Here is a 26,883-nt window from a genome sequence, read left to right on the forward strand (position 1 = left end):
TGTATTGTTCTCATACACCTAGTGCTCACCAAAGTGGGACTATAGATAACTCAGTGTAACTTGAAATCATACTGGGGCTCCCTAGTAAAACCCAAGAGATGTTGACTACAGTATCACACCACAAATAATTTTTGACAAAATGTATCTGTAATCATTGCTGGTGAGGTAGGGAAACCCCCAAACCTGTCCCTCAAACTTGTATATAAGGAGAACTGCAAGAATTAAATTGCCCAGTTAAGATTTTACTTACTACAAATAACTGTAAAGGTTGCTCAGCAGGCAAAGGAGTAGAATTTTTTTTTATTTTTACAGAGACTTTGGTTTCTTCCTCAGATTGCTTTCCTTCACCTTCTTCGGCATATTTCTTCCTTTTAATTTGTCGATTCGATCTTCTCTTCTATAATAGGTAGAAGGACATGACCTTAACCCATCATTTGCAATCATTTTCTTTCTCTTTTTTTTTTTTAGGGGTTGGGGGTAAGACAGGCTGGCCCAGAGTTAATACCTATTACCAAAAAAAAAAAAAGACTGCTTTTTTAAAAATTACCTGTGAACTTTCACCTTTGAAGGGTTGCTGAGTTGTCTGTTTAGCATCTGACATTTCATCTGAGGAATCAATTTTTCTCTTTTGTTTTTTACCCAGTGTAATGATGAGCTTGCTGTTTTGAGACAAAAGACACAGTTACCAGTGCACAAAACTCAAACCAGGATGGGAATATGAAACATCAAGTCACATACAAAATTTTCTTATTATTATAAAAAATGTTTTTCTGACTATTATTAAAATTAAAAGGACAACAAAGAATGTTCTTTCTGCGCCAACTCAGTAAGCTCAAACTGCCCAAGGAGCTGCTGATTCAGTTCTACAAAGGAATTATTGAGTCTGTCATTTGCACCTCTATAACTGTCTGGTTCGGTTCTGCAACCCAACAAGAAAGACACAGACTTCAGAGGATAATTAGAACTGCAAAAAAAACAATTGCTACCAACCTGCCTTCCATTGAGGACCTGTATACTGCACGAATCAAGAAGAGGGCCATGAAAATATTTACAGATCCCTCACATCCAGGACATAAACTGTTTCAACTCCTACCCTCAAAACGACGCTATAGAGCACTGCACACCAGAACAACTAGACACAAGAACAGTTTTTTCCCTGAAGGCCATCACTCTGCTAAACAAATAATTCCCTCAACACTGTCAAACTATTTACTAAATCTGCACTACTATTAATCTTCTCATCGTTCCCATCACCAATCTCTTTCCACTTATGACTGTATGACTGTAACTTTGTTGCTGGCAATCCTTATGATTTATATTGATATATTGACCATCATTTGTGTTGTAAATGTTGTACCTTGATGAAGGTATCTTTTCTTTTATGTACACTGAGAGCATATGCACCAAGACAAATTCCTTGTGTGTCCAATCACACTTGGCCAATAAAAAATTCTATTCTATTCTATTCTATTCTATTCTATTCTATTCTATTCTATTCTATTCTATTCTAAGACTGCTTGGTGAGTTTAATCCCTGTAAGTAGGAGTATTATTTTGTGGAGAAAAAAATTGAAGGAGGAAATCATTGTCTGCTCCTAGAAGCACTAAATATTTTACATATAAAAGCCACTGAAATGAAAATAAATGTAATGGACGTATATTGTATATGATTATTATTATTTACTCACAATCAAGCGTAAGCAGAGCATAACATTTCAGGTCGACAGTTTGGGTTTCAGATAAACAAGTAACATAGAAATAGTTTCATTACTAGCAAACTAGCAACCATGACTTCATAAATGTAGGGGGAAATTATATTCTAATGCAACAGCATTAATTATATTTCTGCGTTTATACTCAAAAGGTTACAGAAAAGAGAGCAATATTAATCTCATCCCATCTTGCTTTTAATCAGAGGGCTGCAGAGACGTATAATTTTCCATATTTAAAATCTGACAAGTGCTGCTCTTCATTGCGTTTTTAAAATATTCACAATGTGATTACAATCCAACCCCAATTTAGATAAAAAGATGTCCTTAGATGCATACTTTACATATTGTAGATTGGATAATTACACACCATGTAGAACTGAAAACTGATTTAGAAGAGACCTTTTGCCCTGCTGCCCGCATAATTTGGCCTTATATATTGTAAATGAATATACACTATTCATTTGTTGCAACTAATACTGTAGTTGCAGCAAATTAATACCACATATAATGTATTTTTACATTATCTATGTCTATCATCTATCCTATCTATCTATCTATCTATCTATCTATCTATCTATCTATCTATCTATCTATCTATCTATGACTAGCACTGGAAGATAATTTTTAAAAAATCATGATATGTAACTGGCTCAATTTCAGCTGTATTGCATTAAAAGAAAGAAATGCTGTTTTAAATGATAACCTTATATGTCTGAGTTAATGAAATGCCAGGTAATATTAGAGTTAAGCAACAATTCATCAAGCTTACGAATTTTGCCTCTTTTAACATTCAATTATTTCTAGACACAGGGTACCTAAAACCAAACAAGCAACCAAAGAAACAGAAGACACAACCCAATTCAATTTTCTGACTTTACAAGCATGAAAGATTTAAGGGCAGAATCTTAATACAAAAGATCTTAAGCCTGAACTGTACTTTTAAGTTGAAAAGAGTCTCAAATGTACATCTCCTGCAGGAGGGAGCATCCATATAGTCATCAAACCATATAGTCCAGGAATCATGTATCTCTCCAACTTTTACTTTGCAATAATGCTCTCTTTATAGCATAATTGGATGAGGAATCAAATAACAGGCATGTGACATATCTGTAAAGTTATAAGATTATATACTGCTAATTTAAAATATATGAATAATTAGCATTCATAACGTCAGAAATCAAGGTGAGGTTTTTAAACCAAGTGAGACCCGTAAAGGTTTTGAATGCCGTAGTGTCAAAGAACAGAACACTGAATAGAATTTAAACAGATTGCACAAATAATCTTCTGTTTTCCTCGTAAAAATGTAACTTCCATTATTACAAGGGATGGGGAACTATGGCCCTTTTACGATCTGTGAACTTCAGCTTCCTGAGCGTGCTGGCTGAGGAATTCTGGGAGTTGAAGTTCACAGATCGTAAAAGGGCCATAGTTCCCCACTCCTGCATTAGTGAATCAACTTGGGCATGAGATGCAGGCAACTGGGAACTGGGTTTTGTGCTACTTGTAAGCAGGCTGCGTGGACGTCTCCTTCGAGTAGTTCACGGAATCCATTTACAGACAAAGTAAACAATCAGCAGACGAACCCATACCTGAAAACATGCTTTAAGCCACATCCTTTATCCTTCCCTTTTAATAAAACAAACGTCCCTTAATCATCAAACTACAGCTGCTGCAGTCAGACCATCCTGGCAAGCTTCCATATCGCACATGATTCATCCTGCCAACTTCATGACTCATAATTCTGAAATCCACCTAAGATTACATAGATCAAATCCATGTCTGTGGGCCTCAAACCACCATGGATGTGGCTACCCAAAGCATGGTCACTTGGGCTACCTTGCAAAAATGGACTAAGACTGGTTCAAGTCCACTTTTTAGCCATGGAGCTCACTGGGTGATTTTGCATCAATCATTCTTTCTCAGCTCAATTTGCCTCTGTAACCTGATTGTTTTTGGATAAAATTGATGGTGCTTGGGGGGGAGGGGAATGCAGGTGTAATGTATACTATGTTAGTTCCAGGAATGATATGCAAATATAAAACCATAAAAATACAAAAAAAATCACATCAGCTAGGTTTTTAAAAGTTTAATAATTAATAACTAATTGACAAACTCTCTCGCTCTCTCTTGAGGAATGTACCGAACTAAATTTGAGTGGCAAATATGTCAATTATATTAGTAGGTCCAACACAGTCTGTGGTGATTTATTTGACCTTGGAGGATATATATATATTGCATTGCATACAACACCAAAGAAACAGTTATTTATTATTAGATTTATATCCTTCTGCAATTACCAGGCGCTGAATAGTTCAAAACTGGGCTATAGGCTTAGTCAACGTAACATTTATAGAATGTATTTACTTTTTAAATCACTGATATAATTTTTCATTGCTATTTCAGATCTTGAACATTGTGTTGGTTGTATCATCCACATCATCATCATCATCATCACTACCACCACCTGAATTAAAGTCCTACTGAAAACAAAAGTAGACGGGTAGGACATGAAGGAAAATGTGAGCTAACTTACCCGATTTTTCCCCTTTCTTTAGTTTTGGAAGAGCCAGTTTTGGGCTTCCTGCTTTCTTTGTCTTTTGGTTTGGATTTAGCTTTCCGCCCCTTTTTGTCTTCTCTCCCCTCTGCTGAAACACTTGGGAAGTTTTCTGGACTCATGACTCTCGGGATGTTTCTCTCCCCTCTCTCTTTTGCTTTGGCTATCGCCTCGGATATGATGCGATTGGCTTTCTCCTGCTTGCTTTCGGATTCCGCTTTTTTCTTCTGTTTCTTGTCAAGCATTGATTTCACCTGGGTATTCTGCAGCTTAGCGTATACCCCGGGACCATCTGCTTTCTTGGCAGAGGGGGGCTGCAAGGGGAAAAAAAAAATAGGTTTACTCGTCTTAGATAAAACTACGGATGTAGTCAAAATCTCAGGGCAAGCTATCTACGTGGATCTCAAAGTAATGGTCAACAGGAATTGCTCCCAAATACAGTACAGGTAAACCACAACTGAGCCCAACATTTTTTCTGTTGTTAAGTGAGTTTTGCCCCATTTTATGGCCTTTCTTGCCACAGTTGTTAAGTGAATCACTGCAGTTGTTAAAGTTAGTATCATGGTTGTTAAGTGAATCTGGCATCCCCCATGGATTCTGCCTGTCAAAAAGTTACAAAAGGGGACCGTGTGACCTTGGGACACAGCAACAGTCGTAAGTACAAGTCAGTTGCCAAGCGTCTGAATTTTGATCCCAGGAATATGGGGATGCTACCACAGTCATAAGTGTGAAAAACAGTTGTGAGTCACTTTTTTTCCGGTGGCACTGTAACTTTGAACAGTCAGTAAATGAACTGTCAAGGACTACCTGCGAGTGATTCCAGCACTGAATTAAAAATTCTAGTCACGTTTACGCAGAATAAACATGTTCTAAGGGACTTGCTTACTTTCAAGTTTTAGAAGTGCATTTCAACAAAGACATTTGTAGTGGGTGGAGGTGAGGAAAAGCAGTGGATTGTTTGACACCTCCAAAGCTTTCCATACCTGAATCAGCCAAGAAGGGAAGGGTGGTTAGGAATATGTCATCTCTTTTCTGGCGGCTCTTTTTAAAACTTCCTCTCTCACTGCATTAAGAGGAAAACCCTCTAAAGCAGAAAGGCCTTTTAAAGGAAGGTAGTATTTGCAGCAATAAAAGGATATTCTGTTTCCATCTTATTTTCCTCCACATAGGATCAGGAGGCCAGAACTGTTTCAAGGTGTTAGATATCTAGAACTACATCCGATACTTATATGCAGATTCAATAAAAAGCGTTTGAATTGTTATCACAGAATTGCTAAAAATCATTTTTAATCGATCATTTAATTATAATAAAAAAATCATAAAAACAGGATTGGTGGAAATCATATTCCTGAAGAAGAAAACAACCCAATATTCTGACTTCTCTGCAACATTTAGGGGGGAAGAAAAAGGATATCTAAGTTCAGCTGCAAGAAAATAACTTCATATGAGGCCCGATTTAATTTGTGCAGTAAAAACAAAAACAAGCATCAACACGTTAAAGGCAGATAATGTTTTAAAGTATTTTTCCTCCATTGCAAAATGGTAGTCATACTTAAATATAAAAGGTAGCAGAGTTGTAAATCATTAAATCAAAACAACGAAGCCCAAACATATTTTGGGTTTTACAATTTTTGACTTTGGAATCTGAAAATTCTGTTGCATAAAATGTGCAGGGCTTGAAACCTTCAGAGTCTGGGGAATTAGTGAGCGTGCACAGATTCAGAGCACAACAGAAGATCAGCAGCCTTCTAGACAAGAGTCTAGTTTCCAGTCTTCAATCACAATTGTGGGTGGGCCAGCGTAGCATTCCTGCTGCAACTCCATTTATCCATATTCTCCATTTTAATTTTTGCTTCCTTCTTTTCTGCTCTATTTCACCTGAGTCACAAATATACCTCTTGCAGGCCCACTCATGTTTTCATTGCTGTGCATACAAAAATACAAAGGTCGTTTTAAATTTTTTTTTTGCACAACTGCTTCTTAGTTATTCTCACTGCCTTCTTCCTTGCATTTTTAAACGGAGTAACAAAATTTCTTAAACAGCACTTTTCCCTCTCTGAAACAACAGGATACGGTAGTATAAAGAACTCCAGGGAAAGAAGCGCTAGTACATCATCCGCTGCTCTAGGCACTGAGTGAAGTTAAAGATGTCAAATGATGTACCGATGAAGCATCAAGAAAAAAAATCACACACTTACATAACATACAAGTTAACGTCATAACATAATCTGTACGTAAAGCATTGTTTTACATTCAGACACAAGGCATTTGGGTCGAATGGACTTTCACTGCAACGCTATGCCTTTTACACTTAGATGATCCCAATCAATAAGTTATGAAAATACCCTTTGTTTAAAATTTCATGTATAGCTGATTCACAGGAAGCAGTTCAACAGTCCCTTTTGTTTGACCGTTGTTTCCAAATGTACCCAGATTGAAATGCCTGATTGCAGCATAAACAATTATAGCAGCTTTTCTGAGACTGCATGGAAGACAGTTTTTAAAAAAAGCACAATGCAAGGAATGGAAAGAATTTCCTATCCAAACAGGGGGAGGGGAGGGGGAGGAGAGAGAGGAAAAAAGAGGAAGAGAAAAAGAGACAGATAAAGAGATAATAATTATGTTATGTTCTCACCCATAAATGTGCCTCTCACTACAGCAAAGGGGAAAGTCAGGAATTTCCAAGTGCATTTTCAGGACAATTCCAGTTCGCTTCACTGGATACATTTTTTTTCCTATAAGAGCCTCATCCAAGCCCTAACCCACAGCGCTGCGGCACCAGGAAGAAAGCTTATGATAGCTCAGTAAAATGCCATCTCAAGGCCAGTGAGCTACAACAAAAATCACCCAGATTCGAGAAAACAGCAACAAGCTCAAGATGGCGATACAGACAAGACTCCCGTAGCAGCAGCAGCCAGTAATAAGGAAGGTTATTCAATCCCATTAGCCTTTTAGCCCAAAGAACCCCTCCTCCTCCCACTCATTCAAGCTTTCACTTACCCTTCCTCTTGGCCTCTTCACTGAAGACATTTTTGGCATGAGACAAAGGTTGCCCTCGGGTTTTCCACCACCCGAGGAGGTAGGTTGCGTTCAAGGGAACGGCATTGAAAAAAGATTGCTGAATGGCCTATTTAAGCCAGCCAAGAGCCAAGGCAGACACAGCCTTCCGCAAACACACATTGTGATTTATCAACATTTTTTTTTTCCTGGACTGGCATTTAAATCTCCTTCCTCTGCTAGACAAGTACACCCTCAGCCATCCCGGGGTGACAGGCTCTCAAAAATAGCTCTCGAGCAGAGAGCTAGCTTCCCACAAAACACCAAAAGAAACGAATGCACAAAGCATCAAAATGCATCGGCAGCGTGAATATTAGAGATGTCGTTAAAAAATACTGACTCCTTCTGCGGAAGTAGGCCAGCAGATGGTGCTACCAGTTATTATTCCATTAGACTCTGCAATTTAACCCTCCGTGGACTGTTCTTCCCTACATGTGGCAGAAGAGTTAACTCTTCATTCTTCCACCTTCTGCAAGAACTGAAATAATATCTGCTTTTATGGGTGACATATATAAGGAGTGTTTAAAACCTGACAAGTAACTGTTTCAGTGGAATCCTGTCACTGTTTTGCCAGATGAATTATTTTTGTAACTATCATTGCACAATATTCTAGTATCAGATTTTAACTTGATGCTTTCAGAAAGAGTTTGTTACAGTATTGTTTTTAAACTCGGTTTCTTATACCTTGATTAATCCAGGAATTAATCTTCTATCTTCTTTTCATTCTATGATATTTGGGGACAAATTGGGTAGTCAAGAATATTTCCTAAAATACCATCCTCACATTTTTGTCAAGGAAGGAAATAAAATTATAATTCTCATAGTGGCAAACGAGACTGAAGCCATGGACTTATTTAAATCTTAAAAGCAAAAGGTTTTAAAAATCATTTTTGGGTTGATCAACATTGATTATGTCTTACTAAAATAGAATTGAATTAAGGCATCATTAGTATCTAAAAGTGGTTTGCTGCTAGAGCCATGGTTTTATTTATACATAACTCTAATCTAGAATTTAAGAATCTTGGCTTAAAGTGAATAAATGAACCTCCTTTCCTCTACAAACAAACCAAGAAAACTCCAGGGTAGGTTTAGTTAGCATAACGTGTTACATCCTAACAACTAAAAATCAAAAGCAATGAAGAAACCACAGGTTTGGATTCCAACTTACTAGAATAATAAGCACAAGCCAGTGATTCCAATTTAGATAACACTAAATCAGTTGGTTTTACACCATTGGAATATTGTGGACAAGGACAAAGATCACATAACATTTCTCATGAACACTGAAGTCCTTTCTTTTAGCCCAAAATAATAATATGAAGGCAATCTTATAGTCCTGAAAATCTTCCACAAAGTCTACGTTGAAGAAATATTTCTTTCAGCTCGCCATCATCATAATACTTATGATAGCAAAGCCACGTTTAAATACGAAATCTCAAAGATGAAAAGATGGAAAATAAATTGCAAGATCATACTACAGAAAGAGAAGATCACAAAGCCCAGTGCAAAAGGAATGCGGTAAACAGTATTTAAAGAGTTACACACACTATTTATGAAACCAGCGGAACTATTGAAGTTAACATATTTTCCTTAAATGGCTGCAATGACAAAGAATAAGGCTGATGAATCGACCAAATTACATAGAAATACTTTTTTAAAAAACTTTTCAAATTCCCAATTGTGAACTTAAAAAGTTCAACAATCTTAACAAATTCATTCTTTTGTAAAATAGGACACTGCTATTCATTGTTTTATTAAATACTTCTAGGGAATAATGAAATGCATTCAGATTCAGAGAATTCTTAAGTATATTTTCAAGCAAAAGTTAAATGAATTTAACAGTATTTGATTTCAAGTACCGGTAACTGTTTCAGGACTGTGGTAAAAAAACAGGTTCAAGGGATAAAAAAGAAAAGACAAATTCAGAGAAAAGGGGGAATCAAAAATAATTAGATGGTCATGTCTGATGCTTACTTCAACTGAACCCATAATTGGCATCCAGTCTCAAGAGGGTTATCTGTCCTGACCTATTGATTCTCATGAACTAATTTTGAAAGAAATGTCATGTGCAGATTAAAACATAGTGCAATATATAGACTTTATATTATATTATGGCTGTACACCGCCCTGAGTCCTTCGGGAGAAGGGCGGTCTAGAAATCTAATAAAATAAATAAATAAATAAAATAAAATTTATATACCTCGGTCAAATTTCATTTAGCGGGAGCTTTAACAAACAAAGATATCAACAGACAGCACGCTACTTCATTAAGTAAGGGACAGATGACTGAATTCGCAGGGCTCATGATAAACAATGTTATTATGAAAATATACTACAATAAATATCAGGCTCACATACTCTCCCTTTCTCTTATCTATTGAGCACTAGTTCTTCCTTCTATACATTGCAAACTATATTCAATTTTAAGGATGGTTTCAGATTTGCCAATTTCATACTATGGTTTCTACAGCTGGCTTGTTTTAATATAATCATAATTTAAGATTCAATACAGTTCGAAGTTCTGTTGTTGTTCAAAACTACAATTAATAAAAATTAGTAATACTTCACATTAGAGAAAGAAAAGCAAAAAAAAAAGAGATGAGAAAGAAAGAGTCCAAGGTTTGTTAGAGATTGTTCTCATCACTTCCTGGGCATTTTTTTAGGAACGTGGACTTCAATTCACAGAATTCACAACAATTCTCATGTTGGATCTTATGTGTGTTTTTCACACATCTTACATATGTATTTATAATCCCTGTATAAAAGGTGGCTTTTTATATCACTGTATCTCTGTTTCAGAAAATCATTCATCGACAGAATCGTCTTAAATCTCAATTCAGAGGCCACTTTGACTTGTGCTTAGTCTGACTTTGATCTCACAGCATATTACTCTTTAGATATACTGCCATGAACCATGAATTCCAACTTATTACGCTCCCTTTTCCCACTGCTTCCTGGAATCCACTTCCTGTTTATACTTTCTTTAAGGAGGACCAGAGGACGCCAAGAGCATGAAAACTACTGTTAATGACTCTGCTTTCAGTTACCGAGTTTCCTGGCAGTGCAAAGCAGCTTCTGCAGCACAGGACAAGTAATAGCTAGGCTCATATTTCAATTCTGGCTGCCAGTTCAGGACAAGGAAACGTTCTCCTAATGCATAACTGGCGACAGAGAGAACCACTGCCTTGAGAATTCCAAAAGTAATATATTCATAAAAATCCATGTCTATGGTTTTTTTTGCAATACATTTATATTGCAATGGCTACCTTGCACATATCAAGAGACTTGGGAAACTGGTATCTGTTCACTTTTGAACAAAGTAATATTATGCAAATTATGCAAATTTATTTCTCTCCCCCCTAGATAGCCTAGATCTTTCTCTGTATGTCTTCACAATAACAAGCTGGTACTAAAAAAAAATAACACACATTGTACAACTTTTAACCTAAAGGTAAAGGTTTCCCTCGCACATATGTGCTAGTCGTTGCCGACTCTAGGGGGCGGTGCTCATCTCCGTTTCAAAGCCGAAGAGCCAGCGCTGTCCAAAGACTTCTCCGTGGTCATGTGGCCGGCATGACTCAACACCAAAGGCGCATGGAACGCTGTTACCTTCCAACCAAAGGTGGTCCCTATTTTTTCTACTTGCATTTTTACGTGCTTTCGAAACTGCTAGGTTGGCAGAAGCTGGGACAAGTAACAGGAGCTCACCCCGTTACACGGCAGCACTAGAGATTCGAACCGCTGAGCTGCTGACCTTTCGATCGACAAGCTCAACGTCCTAGCCCCTGAGCCACTGTGTCCCTCACATTAACTTTTAACATACAAAGACTTAAATTACTAATGGATAACTTAAGTCCCATTAATTTCAATAGTCCTACTCTAAGTTTGACCTAGTCTGGATCCTATATATCCTTAGTGATTTATAGGCCATCGTATGCATCCTTTTATATATATATATATATATATATATATATATATATATATATATATATATATGTATGTATGTATGTATGTATGTATGTATGTATGTATGTATGTATGTATTCCTACTAAATTCATATATGATTTTATCTAGAGGAATTTTTTGCTTAATATTTTATTAACGTCTTTAAAAAGTGCATGCATTAAGACAATAACATTGACTCAATCATTAGCTTTGTGTATCTGATATTCAGAAGAAATCAATACAGATGCTAATGCCTGCTCAACAGTTATTAAATAATTAGAAAACTTGTAATTTTAGTGGCCATCCAAAGAAGAGAGAAGCTATATAATTTAAGACTTCTAAAAAAAACCATAGCCCTGATTTTTAGTGACAAAGCATTGCCTCTAGTCTTCAGAGTCATGTCCTCAAGATATCCTTGAGTAAAACGTGTATACGTTCCATCTGCATAGTACTATACTACCCAGAATTATATTCTGTCTAAAAATGACTATGATACTAAAGGGAGTATTTATTTATTTATTTATTTTATTAAATTGCACTAGTAACTGACTGACAATCAACATAAAGTAGGCTAAAAATTCCAAGGTCAACTGGAATGCTGGAAAGGCAGCATTTCAGTCAATTCATCCATATGTACAACCTGTTTATGTGTTAGCTGATATTATGGTTACAGCTATATGCACAAGATAAAAAAAAGCATATACTTGAACAAAAATATTTTTAAAAGAGATTTGCTTGGGAGGCATCTAAAAACTTTTAATGTATTTGATTATAATATCAATTTGTTGTTTTATTTCTTCCAGTTTACATCACAAAGCTCAACAGTTGGCAAAACTGAAAGTACAAATACTAATTACAATCTGTCATGTCACATAGATCAAATTTAAAAATGTGTGTTCGGTGTCTTTTGCAAAATATGGCAAAAAACTCCAGTTTCTGAAATGGACATTCATTTAAATTTCTTATGCTGTTTGGTATTTATTGCACCACAGATAATTAAAACCTTGTTTAACAAATATCTAGATTTACGCAGGCATAAATATCTTTCACGACAGTTACTAATTAGATTTGATCTTGCTAGTTAGTGTTGGACAATAGCACAGTAAAGAATAAACTTTATGTCACGGCACAATACTGCCCTACAACAGTCTCAAAGGTGCTTTTTCCAAAGGCAACTGGACTTTCTTTGTTGTCCTTGAAGACATTTGGCTCTTTATCCAAGATGCTTCTTCAGTTCTGACTTTCAGCTCAGCCACTTCAGTGATCCTAGGATCTTTCAATCAGAACTGAAAAAGCTTCTTGAATGAGCAGTGAAACGTCTTCAAGGCCAACAAAGGAAGTCTGGTTGCCTTTGGAAAAAGCACCTTTCGGACAACCATGACGTGGGTGGCTGAGAATCTCCACAGACATTCTGCAACAGTACTGTTACTTACCTGGGCTTGAGCACTGATATTCTTCTGCTCTGGCTGATTTAGATGAGAACCAGGAGGATACCAAGGATGGTTGCAGTTTTGAGACTGAGTCTGAAGAAGGTTGGTTTGTGGGACAAGGCGCTGTTCCAGCTGATGTTCTAAATCATTACTTGGGGCGTCCTGAACAAAGGCAGTTTCATCAAACTGGGGAAGGAGATCTTCCTGGAGAAGGGCTTCTGGGTCAAGTTCTGTAAACGATGCACTTTGAGACTCCACCTGACGGAGCAAATTCTCATCCAAAGACGAAAAACCATTGCCCTCTATGGGATCACTGAAGTGGCTTAGCTGAGGACCCGATCCAGGAGGGGTAGAAAAATTCATGTTCACCGCGGATAGCTTTGAACTACTGAAGGTGCCCTGAGGTTGTGCTGAATGCAACACGTGGAAATTATTTGAAGCCAGTGATGTACTTGAATTGAGGAGGCTGTCTGAATCTTCTTGTTTGGTCCCTCTTCGAGTTGTGAAGGCATCGCTTCCTGAAAAGTCAGGCAGAGGATGGGCTTGCTGGCTGACAGAAAGGGTTGCGGAAGATTGAAGAAGACTGGAAGGAGAGATCTGGTTGCTATTGTAGGGAAAAGGAGGAGAAAACTGGGTGTTAATAGAGCACGATGTGATCGCAGGAGAGGGCCCGTCGTAGCTTCCTTCTTGATTGCCGCAAAAGTGGGGTGAGTTATTCCTACTCTTGGAAAAAGATGGCATAGAGATAGACTGTTGTGATTTGGATACATCAACAGCTTGGGAGGGATGGGGAACGTTAGTTCTATGGGAAACAGACGCATTCATCTCCATGAAACCATCAGGCTGATTCCGAGTGTTCTCTCCTGCGTTCACGCTTGGCGGCAACTGCAAAGAGGCACATGGATGATGCTGTTCACTGGCCTGAAATAAGGCAAAACTGTGGTGTGCTACAAAGCTTTTGTTTTGCTGCATAGACGGCGTGGGTCCTTGGTGGAACGGAGATCCATTCTGATTAGAAACGCTGCTCGAGGTTTGGTGGCCCCACATCGGGCTCCCATCTGCTACATCGTCAGGAAACAACCCATTCGTTTGAGTTTGCGGATGGACAGGAGAGCAACTGAAGTCAGAATGCGGCGATAAAACGCTTTCGACCGGGCTGCTGAAGGACTGACTGACTTGAAGTTTCAGAGAGTCGAACTGGTTGAGATGTTCGTAATCGTTCATCTTTTGCTGAGTGGGTGCCTCCTGCACATGGTTTAAAGAATCGATCTGCAACGGCTCAAACTCTGCGCCCAAGTTCAACTCATCAACCAGAGAAACAGGCCCCGTTTGTACAAAGGCATCATCCGATAAGCCTTCCAAGGTATCGCTAAAAAGATTGGCATCGTCAAAAAAATCCATCATAGGGTCGGTCATCTTGATACAGTTGTGCTACTTTGCCACTACCACAAATGGAGTTAGCGAGTCTCACGGCAGCACACAAAATATTTTCTCTGTGGGAAGCACTTCATCTAAGCCATGTTGACATCCACCAGCATTTTTGTAGAAATAAGATCTTGAAGTGTTTTAAATATCCTAGGTAAGAAGGGGAGAAAAAGCAGTTAAACAATTTGGAATATCTTTCAATTACTATGTATTACATTTTTAATCATTGTATCTATTAGGTGCCGTTTAAATGCAAAAAGGACCTTATACAATAAACATATTTTAAACCCATTACTTAAATTTGTTTTAGTCAGGTTTTTGATACATTTCCCAAACAATGCATACTAATAGCTTTTTGTACTAAATTTTGTCGTGAGCTGCCCAAAATTGTTGAGAGTTGGACAGCATACAAGTTTTTTACAAGTAAACATAATCCAAAATGTCTGGGTTGTTTTTTTTTTTTTTGTTTGGCAAAGCAATTGTGAAAAAAGCTTATGTCTTTTTATTGGTATCAAAGTAAAGTAGGCAAGCTCAGTTAACTTCCCCCAAATTCTCAGAAAACATAGCTGCAGATGGGATAAAATATATTCCTTAGGGACATAGAAAATAAATGTCAGTGTGGTTGAAGGAAGGTATTCAACTGAATAACATATTGCTTTACCTTTACTTATCATGCTTGATTTCAATATTTTTCCCCAGTTCCTTCTTTTCCACAGTGATGTTATATTTTACTGAAATATGTTCACCAGAAAATATATATTCAGTTTAAGGAGAGGAGGTTAGTACATAATACTAAGCCATAATAATTATTTGGTTTTGGCTTTGTGTGTTATATGAATTCATTCAGAGTAAAACACATTAACACTGTAATTGAAATTCTACCGTAAACACTTTCTGATATCTTCTTACTGGTATGTTTCTAAATATACTTTTATGTGTGAATATATGTATTTATGTTCTTCTTTACTTTCTCTTTTTCCGCTTTGGGTATCGAGGGAGATACATTTTGGTTCTTGCTCTTCTGGGGGCCTCAATCAGTGGTGAGTTGCTACCAGTTCACCTCAGATCAGGCGAACCTGTAGCAGCAGCGTCGGGAGGCTACGTCCACCCACCCAGATGCTTCTGCGCATGCGCAGAAGTGTTGTGAGCGTGCGAGTGCACACAAGTGAACCAGTAGCAAATTAAATTTGAAACCCACTACTGGCCTCAACCATTGTTATTTGATGTTGTTGCAGTATGTCTTTGATGTTGTCTCTCTGTCTTCTTCTGCGTCTGCCTTGTGTTGTTGGACCTTCTCCTCTTTTTATATATGCTTCCTATGGTATGGATTCCCACGACATCCTAGCCAAGTGAGCAAACCACTCTATTTGTTGTTTCTGTATGTAGTTTAAGATTGGTTCTATTGCCAATTCTTTCTCTGATGGTCTCATTTTTGACTTTATCCCTTCTGGTCACAGCAGCAGCTTTCCCCAAATATGTATTTATAAATGTAAAAATTATATAAAATATAACATTGCTTAGCTTCAAACATGGGTTGAAACTTTAATAAGTGAAAAATTTAATCACGAATTTAACAGATAATAAGAAAAAAAATCCTTACCCATTAATACATAGCACATTTTGTTACAAAGGTTTTACTTAGTCCTGGGAAATATTTGGTCCCTGATGTAATTGAGTAGCATTACAGATCTGAAAGATAAATAATAGCTTTAAACAATTCAGTTCTAGTACAATATCTTCTTAGAGTCCTGCAAATTTGCTGGTATAAAAAACATTAGGCTGAAAATACAAAATTTAGACATGAGAGCAAGGCATTGAGGCACTGCATAGTTCTGCAAATATAAATGTTAGTTCTGGTATCATGTTTTATCATTTAGCACTGAAGGAAAAGCTATTACTTTAATCTCATTAAGCGCGCATGTCCCAGTACTACCAATTTTAAGTAGTTCTTAATTAAAGCACATTTTAATTAAACAAAGCAAACATTGCTTCCAGCAAAACTATCTAACACCATGGCCCAATAAACGATTTAAGACACAATTTAACTTTTAACACAGAAACATCAAGATCAAGAATGTTTTGGAGATTTAGAGCTCCCATTAGAATTGTTTGATTAAACTCTCACTCTAGCTTTAAGACCAAGCTATGGAGCTACTATAGTTTGTAAATTCTGGTCAAAAAGCATCCATTGATTAATGCTAAACTCCTTATGATCTAATACTACACCACAAACCAGTGTTGAAACTGGGCGAAATGGGAAGGAATCTCTAAGCAATAACATAGGCAGTGCTGGTATCTACTCAAGGTGTATCCGCTAGATCAGCGTTTCTCAACCTCAGCCACTTTAAGATGCAACAGCTGTCAAGTCCCAAAATGCCTCAGCCATGCTTTGCTTCACACTTCTGCTGTTCCAAATCATTTCCCTAGCCCCCCAAGAGCAGGTTCTCAGGCTCTACAAGAATTATGGAGAAGGAACTTTGGAAAAACCCACACTGTTCCCATTTATGACAGCCAATAGCACATGTCATGCTTTGATCTTAACCTTAACAAACCTTATTGATATTTTGACAGGTAATACTAATTAGATAATTAACAGATTATCTGGATCTTAATAAATCTACTCAGGAGAGAAATCTGTTTTGGTGCAGCAGGGATTTGTTTGTTTCTGATGCCCTCAAAGACAATTTTCAGAATTGTCCCAGAATAAGGCCTCTATTAAAACTAGGTTTTGCAGCTGGAGTGGGGGGAGTCATAAATAGAAGTTGTGTACCACGGTTTGAGAGTTCTCAAGTGTATAGTGCTTTCTTTGTCAAAGGTGAACCTTGATAAACATCTTACTGATCCCTATAAGCTCTGTCCCTCTCAGGAGGCAGTATTTGGCTAACTGCTTGAAAACAAAGAGCAAACCTATTTCATTTTGTGTCAAAAAAAATCTGTAAATACGACAGTTATTGACATAGGCGAAGTGTCTCAATGTTCTAAGTCCTCTCAGTGAGATTTAGGTCAATTGTCCAGACCAGACATTTTATATATACTGTAGGTTCTGGAGCAGAACAAAACAAAAAACCTCTTACCATTTGGTGCACAAACTGATTCCCTTTTGCAGGCTGCACTGACGCACACCGGTGTTGACTGAAAAAACCTTTCTTCTAGCAATATTACTGGGACAGCAGAACTGAGAAGATGAGAAAAACAACCAAGTGTTAGTAAGGCAGAACTGCCACAGAGTCCGCTTTACATGAGTTAAATGACACCGGTAAACCAAGGAGTCCTTATGGAATCGGCAGTATGTGAATACTGTAAGTAAATGTTCTATTGTTGTGTTTGCATTAGCTTGCAATAGTTTTATACTCTTGATATAATCAAATGACTAAATCAATAAAGTTTCTGCTATAAATAGTCACACCTGTAAGACATTACAAGGCGTGCAAAAAGCATATCCTAGATCAGGGGTCTCCAACCTTGGCAACTTTAAGACTTGTGGACTTCAACTCCCAGAATCCCTCAGCCAGCAAAGCTAGCTGAGGGATTCTGGGAGTTGAAGTCCACAAGTCTTGAAGTTGCCAAGGTTGGAGACCCCTGTCCTAGATGAATCATTTACTATTAAAGTCAAAAGAAGTGAAGATCATAACATTTCTCACAACACTATAGACTCTATTATGGAACACATTACAATGGGGGATTTGAGACAGAAAAAAACAACTAAGTCTTCATTCACCATGTTTACAAGATGAAAATTATTCATTCAAGATATAGAGATGACAATCTATTTAAACAGGACTGAAGAGAAATTAGGACTAACTCATAGAGGATAAGAATACAAATGGTTACCAGGATCTATACACTACTCAGATTCTCCTGTTTGCCTGTTTTGCAACCTTCATGTGGGCAAAACGGGCCACTTACAGGTCAACAATTTTTCAATCAACCTGCCTCAAATGGGTTAGCGGAAAGAATGCGCCCAGAATCCAGGATCCATTATTCCCATGGGATTAAATTTTGGCAAAGGTGGAACCTATTTAGTACCACTGTGTGCTCATCCGTGGTCAGGAGATTATCATTTCAAACTCTCCCTGCCAGTTTCCCATTAGAAAATTAATGAAGCTGGCAGAAAATCGGTGGTTACTCCCACTGCTTTTTTGCCTGTCCAGGTAATTCTGTTCTGTTTCTGTTTAGGTAAGGAAGTATTTCTGAAATGATCACCCAATGGGTTATCTAATACAGGGGTCTCCAACCCTGGCAACTTTATGACTTGTGGATATCAACTCCCAGAATTCCTCAGGCAGCCATGCTTCTTTGAGTAATTCTGGAAGTTGAAGTTCAGTTGAAGATCCCTGGTCTAATATATTACATTCATACTGAAAGTAAGAGAAGAATCAGCAATGCTTAGGAGAATGTGGTTAGATTACAGTGAAAGCAACCATGATGAAGAAATATTGATAAGAAGGATGAAAGAGAAGCACATGGGGAATAAATGGCATTATTTCTGAAAATTAATTATCAGAGATATAAGAGAGGTTTCTAGTTTTTCAGCACGTTTTTGTGCTGAAAACTTCCTCGGCTTATACTCAGTATATACGGCTTATACTCGAGTTTTGTTTTTTTTTAAAAGCCCCTCGGCTTATACTCGAGTATATACGGCTTATACTCGAGTTTTTTTTTTTCTTTTTTTCACATTTTACCGGACGGAAGCCCTGCCGGTGCAGTGGGAGGGGGGGGGGGGGGGGCCGCCAGCCTTCTCAGCTTAGGAGGAGGGTTTCAACCGGTAGGTGCCTCATTTCCCACCCTCGGCTTATACTCGAGTCCCCAGTTTACCCCAGTTTTTGGGGTAAAATTGGGGACCTCGGCTTATACTCGGATCGGCTTATATTCGAGTATATACGGTACTAGGAGTAGATTACAGATCAAGCATGATCCTAGACAATTATCGTGCGGGCAGCTTAGGCTCTCCAAACCAACTGTATTGTATGTTTTTATTCTATACTTCCCCAATTTGTGTTTGTTAGAAAGGATCTGGAAATTTCCGTTACTAGCATTTCTGACCTAAACATTTCTCATTATAGTAATGAAAGATTACAATAAGGTACATATTACTTCTTATAAAACATCGCAGTCACACTGCTTATAGTACAAGTATTATATTTTATAATATACCCAGATGCTGAAAGTGGAGAAAATAAGTTAGTCCAATTGGCAAACTTAGTAGGGATATGCAACGTATCTGAACTTCAAAACAGATTGTCCTGATCTAATTGGAAGTGTTTCAATCATTCCAGAAGAATTATAAAACAACAGTTTTGAAATGGAAACACAACTATTTCAAGTTTGAAATATGTCCAGTAGGGACAGGACAGAGAAGGAACACTTGGCAAGAATGGAACAAACTTTTTGAACTTGGAACAGATTACTTCAAACTCAAAATGGATAAATTTTGAGCTCGAATGTTTGTATTATATTATTTAATGACATGGTAAATATGCTAACTACTTCACAACACACTGATCAATCAAAATGAGAATTCACTAAGGCTATGATGGCAAGCTGTAATGAATTTTACAAGGGTTTTGATTTTTTTTACCTACTACAAACTAATCTGCATCTATTAATGAAATAGCCAGTCCTGTATTAATAGGAACTAAGCCAAATCTATGCAACTTTTGACTTTAAAACAGTGGTTCTGCCTACACTGGATTACTATGTGTTGATAAAATGAAAAACCAGAAGAGATGTTAAACTATGTATTTTACTTACAAAGTTAGCAGGCCTTGATAGACTGAATAATCTGTTGAAATGTAACAGACATTTTATCTGACTGCTAATTTGAGTGATTGACTCTAACCAGTCAAGAAGCAACCAGAGACAGAAATAAAGCAATTCTTTGAGTTTTCTTAACAGAAAATTATACAAATAAAGTATGAAAAAAAATCACTCCTGCTCTATTTCTCTGAGATCTTTTAACTTTTATAACTTACAGAACACTAACCATGATTTAGAAAAGGACCAACCTTTTCACTGTATATGACAATTTGCAAGGAAGAAGTAATTTGATATGAAACTGATATGTACACACATAAACCAGCAGTCCCCAGTTATTTAGTGATGCATAAGACTAGATAAGTTTTCTCTTGCTGTAGTGTAACAGTGCTGCAGTCTTCCAGAGCAACCTTTGGTTTACAGCCATTCCTTTGGCTCTGCACTCTGGTCTACGGATGGTGTGGCCATAGCCATCACTAGACAGCTTTAAAAGGTACAGTAGTTAGAAGAGATTATTGTTCATACTTGAAATAATCATATTTAAAGGAATTATCTCCCACTTAAAGTAAGCAGATATGTAGCCAAAGTATCCAACTCTTCCATATAAGCTAAAATTACAAAGCATAAAAGGTTGCATCAGATAAAATATTAAATATGAACAGATGTCTTAGAAACATATGTAATCATCAGAGTTCTGTAAAAACAATACTTCAAAACAACTGTAGATTAATTTACTTAAGACCTGAACAGTGTACAGGTGATACACAAACATCTGTAAAATGGGGATATATACACGAAGACCATTATGTCACTTTCAGTAAATATAAATTGAAAATATAAATCATATGAAGCCTACTTCTATATAATGTTCTTGAACAATAAATTCTTTCAGATTTTATATTTTTTATTATATTATCAGCCACTGTTATCATTACCACTATGTTTAAAAAAAATTACACATTGAGGAATGACAGCATGAAATCCTACATTATTCCAACTGGTTCACTTTGATATATCTTCTGCAAGCTGAAGCCTCTCTTTTTTTGGGGTGTGTGTACCACCCAACCTTTATGAAACTATATCCAACTGTTCATTTCTTCAATGCTTCTCTAACCAACTAGACCAAAATAAACCTCCTCAGCCTCTTATTTTTGCTTAACTATATTAAACACTTATTATGAAAAAAACTCATTTCTCCCTTGATTTCTGAAAAGCAAGATACAGCACCAACTTGCAAGCCTTATGCATGCTATGATCTTTTCCCCCACCTCAACATTTGCCTTTGTCCTCTGTTTAGATAATTCACTGAATCAATTTGTTGCACGCACATCTGGATTCCATTAACTGCTGGTTTTTTCTATCTATACTAACAATGATAGAGAAATGGGGAACAAGTCACAATAAAGGAAAAAAGCTATCCTACTGTATCCTAAGGTGCTGCACTTAGACTGGGGAAACCCAGGATCAAGTCCTCCTTGATTCATTGGTAATTTGGGGACAGTCATAATCTCTCATCCAACATCCCTCATAGGGTTGCTTCTGCAGGGATAAAATCAAGGAAGATCTGCATATAAGACACCTTGACCCATCTGAGGAAAGGCAGGATCTCAGTGCAACAGAGGAAGAAGAAAAAGGCAGTAGTGCAATTTGATTTAAAAATAAATAATAAAACTGAGCAAACTATTATAGCGGCAAACGTTCTACCATTTACAGAAAAATGCCCACCCCCCAAGATCATATTCTCAGTTTCAAAGACTGCAGACCACACACATCTGCTGCCTTCCACTCTGCTGAGGAATTACCTCTGATTTGATCTGAGTTTAGTTCAAATATGGTTTGTGATCATTTTGACTCTATTTGACATTCAACACAGCACTAAGACTTTTCACAAACTTCCTAGCGAGCTGGAAACAGAATCTTTTCCACTTTCAGCCATCAGGGTAACTCCACCCATTGCAGCGCAACTATCTCTGCTATTTCATGTAGAAACCTTCTCTGCTTCCACCTTAAAAAATTGAGCACATATTGGGGGGAATCAGCCTGTTTCTCCTGTTCCTATTAGCCTGGGTGGAAAAGAGCTGGTGGACCTAAGAGTGCCTCTTCAGAAGTGGCACTGCTTTAAATGAAGCTCCACATGCCTGCTTGGCACAACCATGCCTTTGACTGTGACTTCTCTCTTTCTTAGACCAGCACAAGTCTTCATCTTGGAGCAGTATGCAATATTCTGCATTGGCTGGAGTGACCCCCACTTCCAAACATCATTTCAAGACTCTACAGTATTTGGCTGCATGGCTACAAGTCACGATATGAGGAATACAGAAGTGATGCTCATTGCAAAGTGCAAGTGAAGTGATGCACATTCCAAACTCAAGCATCTGCTGGATCAAGTCCTCTTCTGGCCACATGACCCTGAATCTATGGTGAAGAAGTCACGATCCCCGAGCAGCAACAAGTACAGCACGAAGCCACTGTGCAGCATACCTGCCTCGTACAGATTCTTCCTACTGGACCCCAACATGCTTCTTTCCCTTGGAACCATTTGCTTTTCGCCTTCTGCCCTACGCCCAGGAGCGCCCAAACTCACCTATTTTTTTTTCCAGCCATGGGTTAGTTACAGCTAGGGCTCCCGCCCACTGGAGAGTTGGGAGGGTTTTGGAGGAAAAACCCTCCCAACTCTCCAGCTACGGGGCTGCAGAGAAGTGGGGGTGGAAAACGCACCTTCGGGGAACAAGAACAAAAAATCGGGGTTGAGAGACGAGGAAGCCAACTGCCACCATCCCCACCCACCCACCCCAACGCCCAACATGGATCTCCTTGGACCCTGTTCGGTGGCATCCCCCTCCCCTCGCCCTCTTGACGGCCAGCAACCTAGCGAAGGACCAGCCCCTGGAACCTCCTTCCTTTTAGGGAAAACCCCAGATCTGAGAAGTTGGGGGACGTGATGGTGGGGTGGGATGGGGATGGTGAGGGTGGTTTGGAATAGAAGAGGCGACCCAAACTCTGGGATTAAAAAAAGAAAGAAAGAAAGAAAGAAAAAGAAAGCCAGCAGCAACCCTACCCTTCTACCCACCCACCCTTCTTTCCCCCCCCCCCGCCTCTCCCCCTGCCCCTTTCTGCCGGCTGGCATCGCTTGTGTCGGCCACCTGGATAAGAAGTCAGAGCCCCTTCCAAGACCTCGCCGGGTGGGGGGGGGCGGGAGAGAGAGAGAGAAAGAGAGAGAGAGAAGGAGACGGGGGGGGAGAGAGAGAGAGAGAAAGAGAGAGAGGGAGAGAGAGAGAGGAACCGCCCCCCCACCCTCGCCAAAGAAGCGCGCGTGCGCGTGCGCGCGTGTCAGTCGCGCGGGCGGCCGCCCTGCCGCTCTCCCACGTGGGCGCGGTGTGGGGGAGGGGAGGGCAGCGACTGAGGGCGACCACCTCCCTTAGAGGGGAGAAGATGAGGAGGAGGAAGAAGAGGAAGAGGAGGAGGAGGAGGAAGGCTTCGCTGAGGTAACGAAGGCCCACCCACCTGCCCTCTTTTTCCCGAAAGGGGAAGCCCGGGCAGGGCATCCCGGCTGAGGAGGGGCGGCGGAGGCGTGACAGGCCAGGCCCTCGCGGGCGGGACGCGACCCCGGCGCTGCTGCTCCTCCTGAGGGCGAAGAGAGGAGCGTGTGGGGGGAACGGCGGGGTGTCGTCGGGCGGAAAAGACCCCCGCCTCAGGGCGCCTTGACAGCTCGTGAGGGAGAAGCGCGCGGCGGCGGCCACTCCCCTTTCGCCTCAGGGAAGCCCGGCCGCCCGTTTTGGATCTCCCTTCCCTCGCTCTCCCGCCCACCCGGCTCTCCCCTGGCTTACCGGCGGGCGAGGGCAGCGCGGCGGCTGGAGAAGGCCCTGCCCGAGGCAGGAGGTGGCGCGGCGGTGGCGGTGGCGGCGGCGGCTGAGGGAAGGGGGCGGAGCCTCCGGGGTGGGCGCGGCGTGGCCCCGGCCCGGCCCCGCCCACCCGTCCTGCCGCGGCCTGCTCTGGCGGCTGCCAGCAGGGCCTTCTTCCCCTCCCCTCCCCTCCTTTCCCTGACGCCCCCCTCGGACTGCGCCTGCGCGGCCCGCTCCCCGGCACGCGGGCCGAGCGGGGTGGTGGGGAAAAGAACAGGAGGAGGCTTCAACGGCCGCGCTAGCCAATCCGCGCAGGGCACACATGCTTTTTTTTTTTTTCCTTTCGGCAGGCGAAAGGGGCGGAGACCCCTCTTCGAGGCTTTCTACCCGGCTCTGTGAAGACGTTGGAAGGGTGTTGTATTTGCATATTTGTTAGCCGCTCGAGGATTGGTCGGAAACGGGAGGTCCGCGCCGACTAACGGGGGAGGAGGAGGAGGAGGCAGGAAGCTACAGAGTCGGCTGAGCGAGGAGGCTTAAGGAGGGAGTTGGACTTCAACTCCCAGGATTCGCAGCGAGGCGCGCTATAGAGTCTGGGAGTTGAAGTCCAGGGTGGGGGGGCGTGGCAGGTAGAAGAGGCAGAGCGAAGGAAGGTGGGCTGCCTGCTCCGGATTTTTCCACTTTTTTGGTGGGTTTTTTGTTTTGTTTTTTTGCATTTTTGGCAGCCCCTCCTGTTATTATGATCTTGAAATGATCCTGCTTTAACTCTTCATCTGAGTATATTCGACTTCCTGTTCCAACTTGCTTAGCTTTATAAGCCAAGATGGAAAAATGATGGATGTACGATTGGCTGGGCTTTTTGCACGGTCCAAATCCAAAGATTTACAAGATACATTTCCAGTTGTCATGGCCGAATAGACAACAAGTAATGGACCAGAAGGGGCTGCCCTGGTGCCCGTTGGCTGGACACTATAAAGGGTGACATCGGGATGACCATGGCAGATCTGAAGGAGGCTGTGGGAAACCAAGGGGCATGGAGAGTGGTGATCCATAGAGTGGCTAAGGTTTGGTGGACATGACTGAATGGCTGACAACAATCTCAATGGACTAGAACAGGGGTCTCCAACCTTGGTCCCTTTAAGACTTGTGGACTTCAACTCCCTTCTCTGGGAGTTGAAGTCTACAAGTCGTAAAGGGACCAAGGTTGGAGACCCGTGGACCAGAAGGAAGCGGTGGCATTGCTTGAGTATTTATAGGTAATCCCAGGGTTGCTATTCAGCAGGTTCTGACAGGTTCTGGAGAACCGGTAGCGGAAATTTTGAGTAGTTTGGAGAACAGGCAAATACCATCTCTGGCTGGCCCCAGAGTGGGGTGGGAATGGAGATTTTGCAATATCCTTCCCCTGCCACTCCCACCAAACCACGCCCACCAAGCCACACCACGCCCACCAAGCCACACCCACAGAACCAGTTGTAAAAGAAATTGAATTCCACCACTGGGTAATTCTCAACTTATGACCACAGCTGGGACTGGAACCTCCATTGCTAAGCATGGTTAAGGGACTGGTACCTGGTTTTCCACCCTTTTTTGCCATTACGTGGATCACCACGGTCATTAAGTGAATTGCAGTCGTTAAGTAAATCTGGTTTGTCCCACTGATTTTTCTTGAGGGAAACCAGCTGGGAAGATCACATGTGGTGTTCACACGATCCTGGCATGCTGCAGCCATTGCTAGTTTCCAAACATGTTTGATCACGTGGCGGTCATAAATGCGGGGACCGGTAGAAAGCTTTCATCAGTGTCACAATTTCAAAGGATAATTAAATAAATGATCATAAGGTCAGGACTACCTGTCTTGTGTGAGGACGGGTGTGAGGTGAGAGTTGCATACTTTCTTGGAAATTGGGTCCTCCAAATTTTTTTCTCCAAAACGTATGTTATTGCCTAGTTTAATTTATTATAATAAATAAAATTTCCCACAATGTAATTCCGCATATTTTAAAAAATAAACAAAAAGCTTTGCCTGAGAGTTTGATGATTTTTATCTTCGTGTTGCTTTGTTTATCTCAGGACTCTTACATTTTGTTGTGACCCAGCCCCAAGTAGGTAGTAGGAAACTCAGTCAGTGAAAACACAAACAAACTTTATTTGAGCAGCTGAGAATTACTTCATTCTCAGGGTAGTTCAACTAAATTAAAGCAAATTCCTCCCAACACAATTCCTCAGTCCTATCATCAACCTTGATCCAATTAGGCAAACCGCCAAAGACCTTTCTTGGCAAAAGTTCGGAAGACACCGATACGAAACAAATGCAACAAGACAAAGCTATCAATGCTGTTTTCCGGCAAAGAGCCCAAATGCCATTGCTGGTCTTTTAAGCCTTATGGGAGGGGCCAATCATCTCTTGGCCCTACTCCCAAGTCTTCCTCTTTGCTCGAGCTGCTCTTGCCTTCTGGCTGCTCTTCTCATGCGTGCATTAGAAACAGGCTCCTCCTGTTCCTCTGCCTCACTGCTATCAGTCTCTGGAGGCTCTGGAGTCCACACCTCACTCCCCAGATGGCCCCGGCCCCATCTCAGCCTCCGACACAGAGCCCTTATCCGGGCTTCCTCAGCCTCCAGGACTGGCCCACGCTCTTCCTCAGCCTCATTGCTGTCCCACTCCGTTGCCAGCTCCGCAGGCTGCTGGCGGACTACAACACATTTTGCATTAGGGATCCGAAAACAAACACAGATGCATCCTGGCTAGCCAGATGAAAAGGTCAGCCCTGAAGAGGAAAAAAGAACAAAAAACAAAAAATACAGCTTGGAAATAAATGGAGCTTTCAACTGTAAGGCCGGACTATTAGACCTGTTCCCTGAATCAAATGCTGCATTTCTGTGAGGGAGAAAACCCCTGGACATCGTAGTTGAAGGGAGAGGGTGTCAGAAGTGCAAGGATTTTTTGGGAAGATCATTTGTCTGTCACATAGAAGAGATTCACGCTTTCTACCCTATCTAAGAGAGCTGACCTTGAACTATTTTTGGTGGAATTTGCTGGGACTTGCGTTCTTCAATTCTTTTTGTAAAGATGATTTTAGGATAGCTGTGTGAACGCCAGGAAGCGAATCCAGATTACCCCTCCCTATGTAACCTGTGAATCTTCTGAAACTCAGCGCTGCGGCTTTTAC

General features: G+C 40.3%; 1 protein-coding gene and 1 long non-coding RNA gene across 7 annotated transcripts in view; one reads left to right on the forward strand and one right to left on the reverse strand.

The window, feature by feature from the left end:
* CHD9 (chromodomain helicase DNA binding protein 9) overlaps positions 1 to 23,882 on the reverse strand; it is a 54,222-nt gene extending 30,340 nt beyond the window's left edge. For 2 of the 6 annotated variants that reach the window (XM_058154990.1, XM_058154988.1), the window contains exons 1-7: positions 23,705 to 23,880; positions 17,198 to 17,298; positions 15,724 to 15,812; positions 12,702 to 14,273; positions 4,245 to 4,579; positions 548 to 659; positions 251 to 397 (exon numbers count right to left, since the gene is read on the reverse strand). In XM_058154990.1, coding sequence (XP_058010973.1) covers positions 251 to 397; positions 548 to 659; positions 4,245 to 4,579; positions 12,702 to 14,114 — 2,007 coding nt within the window. In that variant the 5' untranslated portion in view covers positions 14,115 to 14,273; positions 15,724 to 15,812; positions 17,198 to 17,298; positions 23,705 to 23,880. Of the gene's footprint in view, positions 1 to 250; positions 398 to 547; positions 660 to 4,244; positions 4,580 to 6,900; positions 7,152 to 7,265; positions 7,553 to 12,701; positions 14,274 to 15,723; positions 15,813 to 17,197; positions 17,299 to 23,704 lie in introns of those variants that run through there. The other 4 variants (XM_058154993.1, XM_058154992.1, XM_058154991.1 and 1 more) reach the window with 3 other exon arrangements.
* On the forward strand, positions 23,227 to 25,745 carry LOC131184067 (uncharacterized). Its single transcript, XR_009151906.1, has 2 exons — positions 23,227 to 23,362; positions 24,070 to 25,745. It is a non-coding gene; the product is annotated as an uncharacterized LOC131184067 (long non-coding RNA).
* Positions 25,746 to 26,883: the final 1,138 nt, after the last annotated feature.

The sequence above is a fragment of the Ahaetulla prasina genome, chromosome 12 (assembly GCF_028640845.1).
Source record: "Ahaetulla prasina isolate Xishuangbanna chromosome 12, ASM2864084v1, whole genome shotgun sequence".
Classification (NCBI taxonomy): Eukaryota; Metazoa; Chordata; class Lepidosauria; order Squamata; family Colubridae; genus Ahaetulla; species Ahaetulla prasina.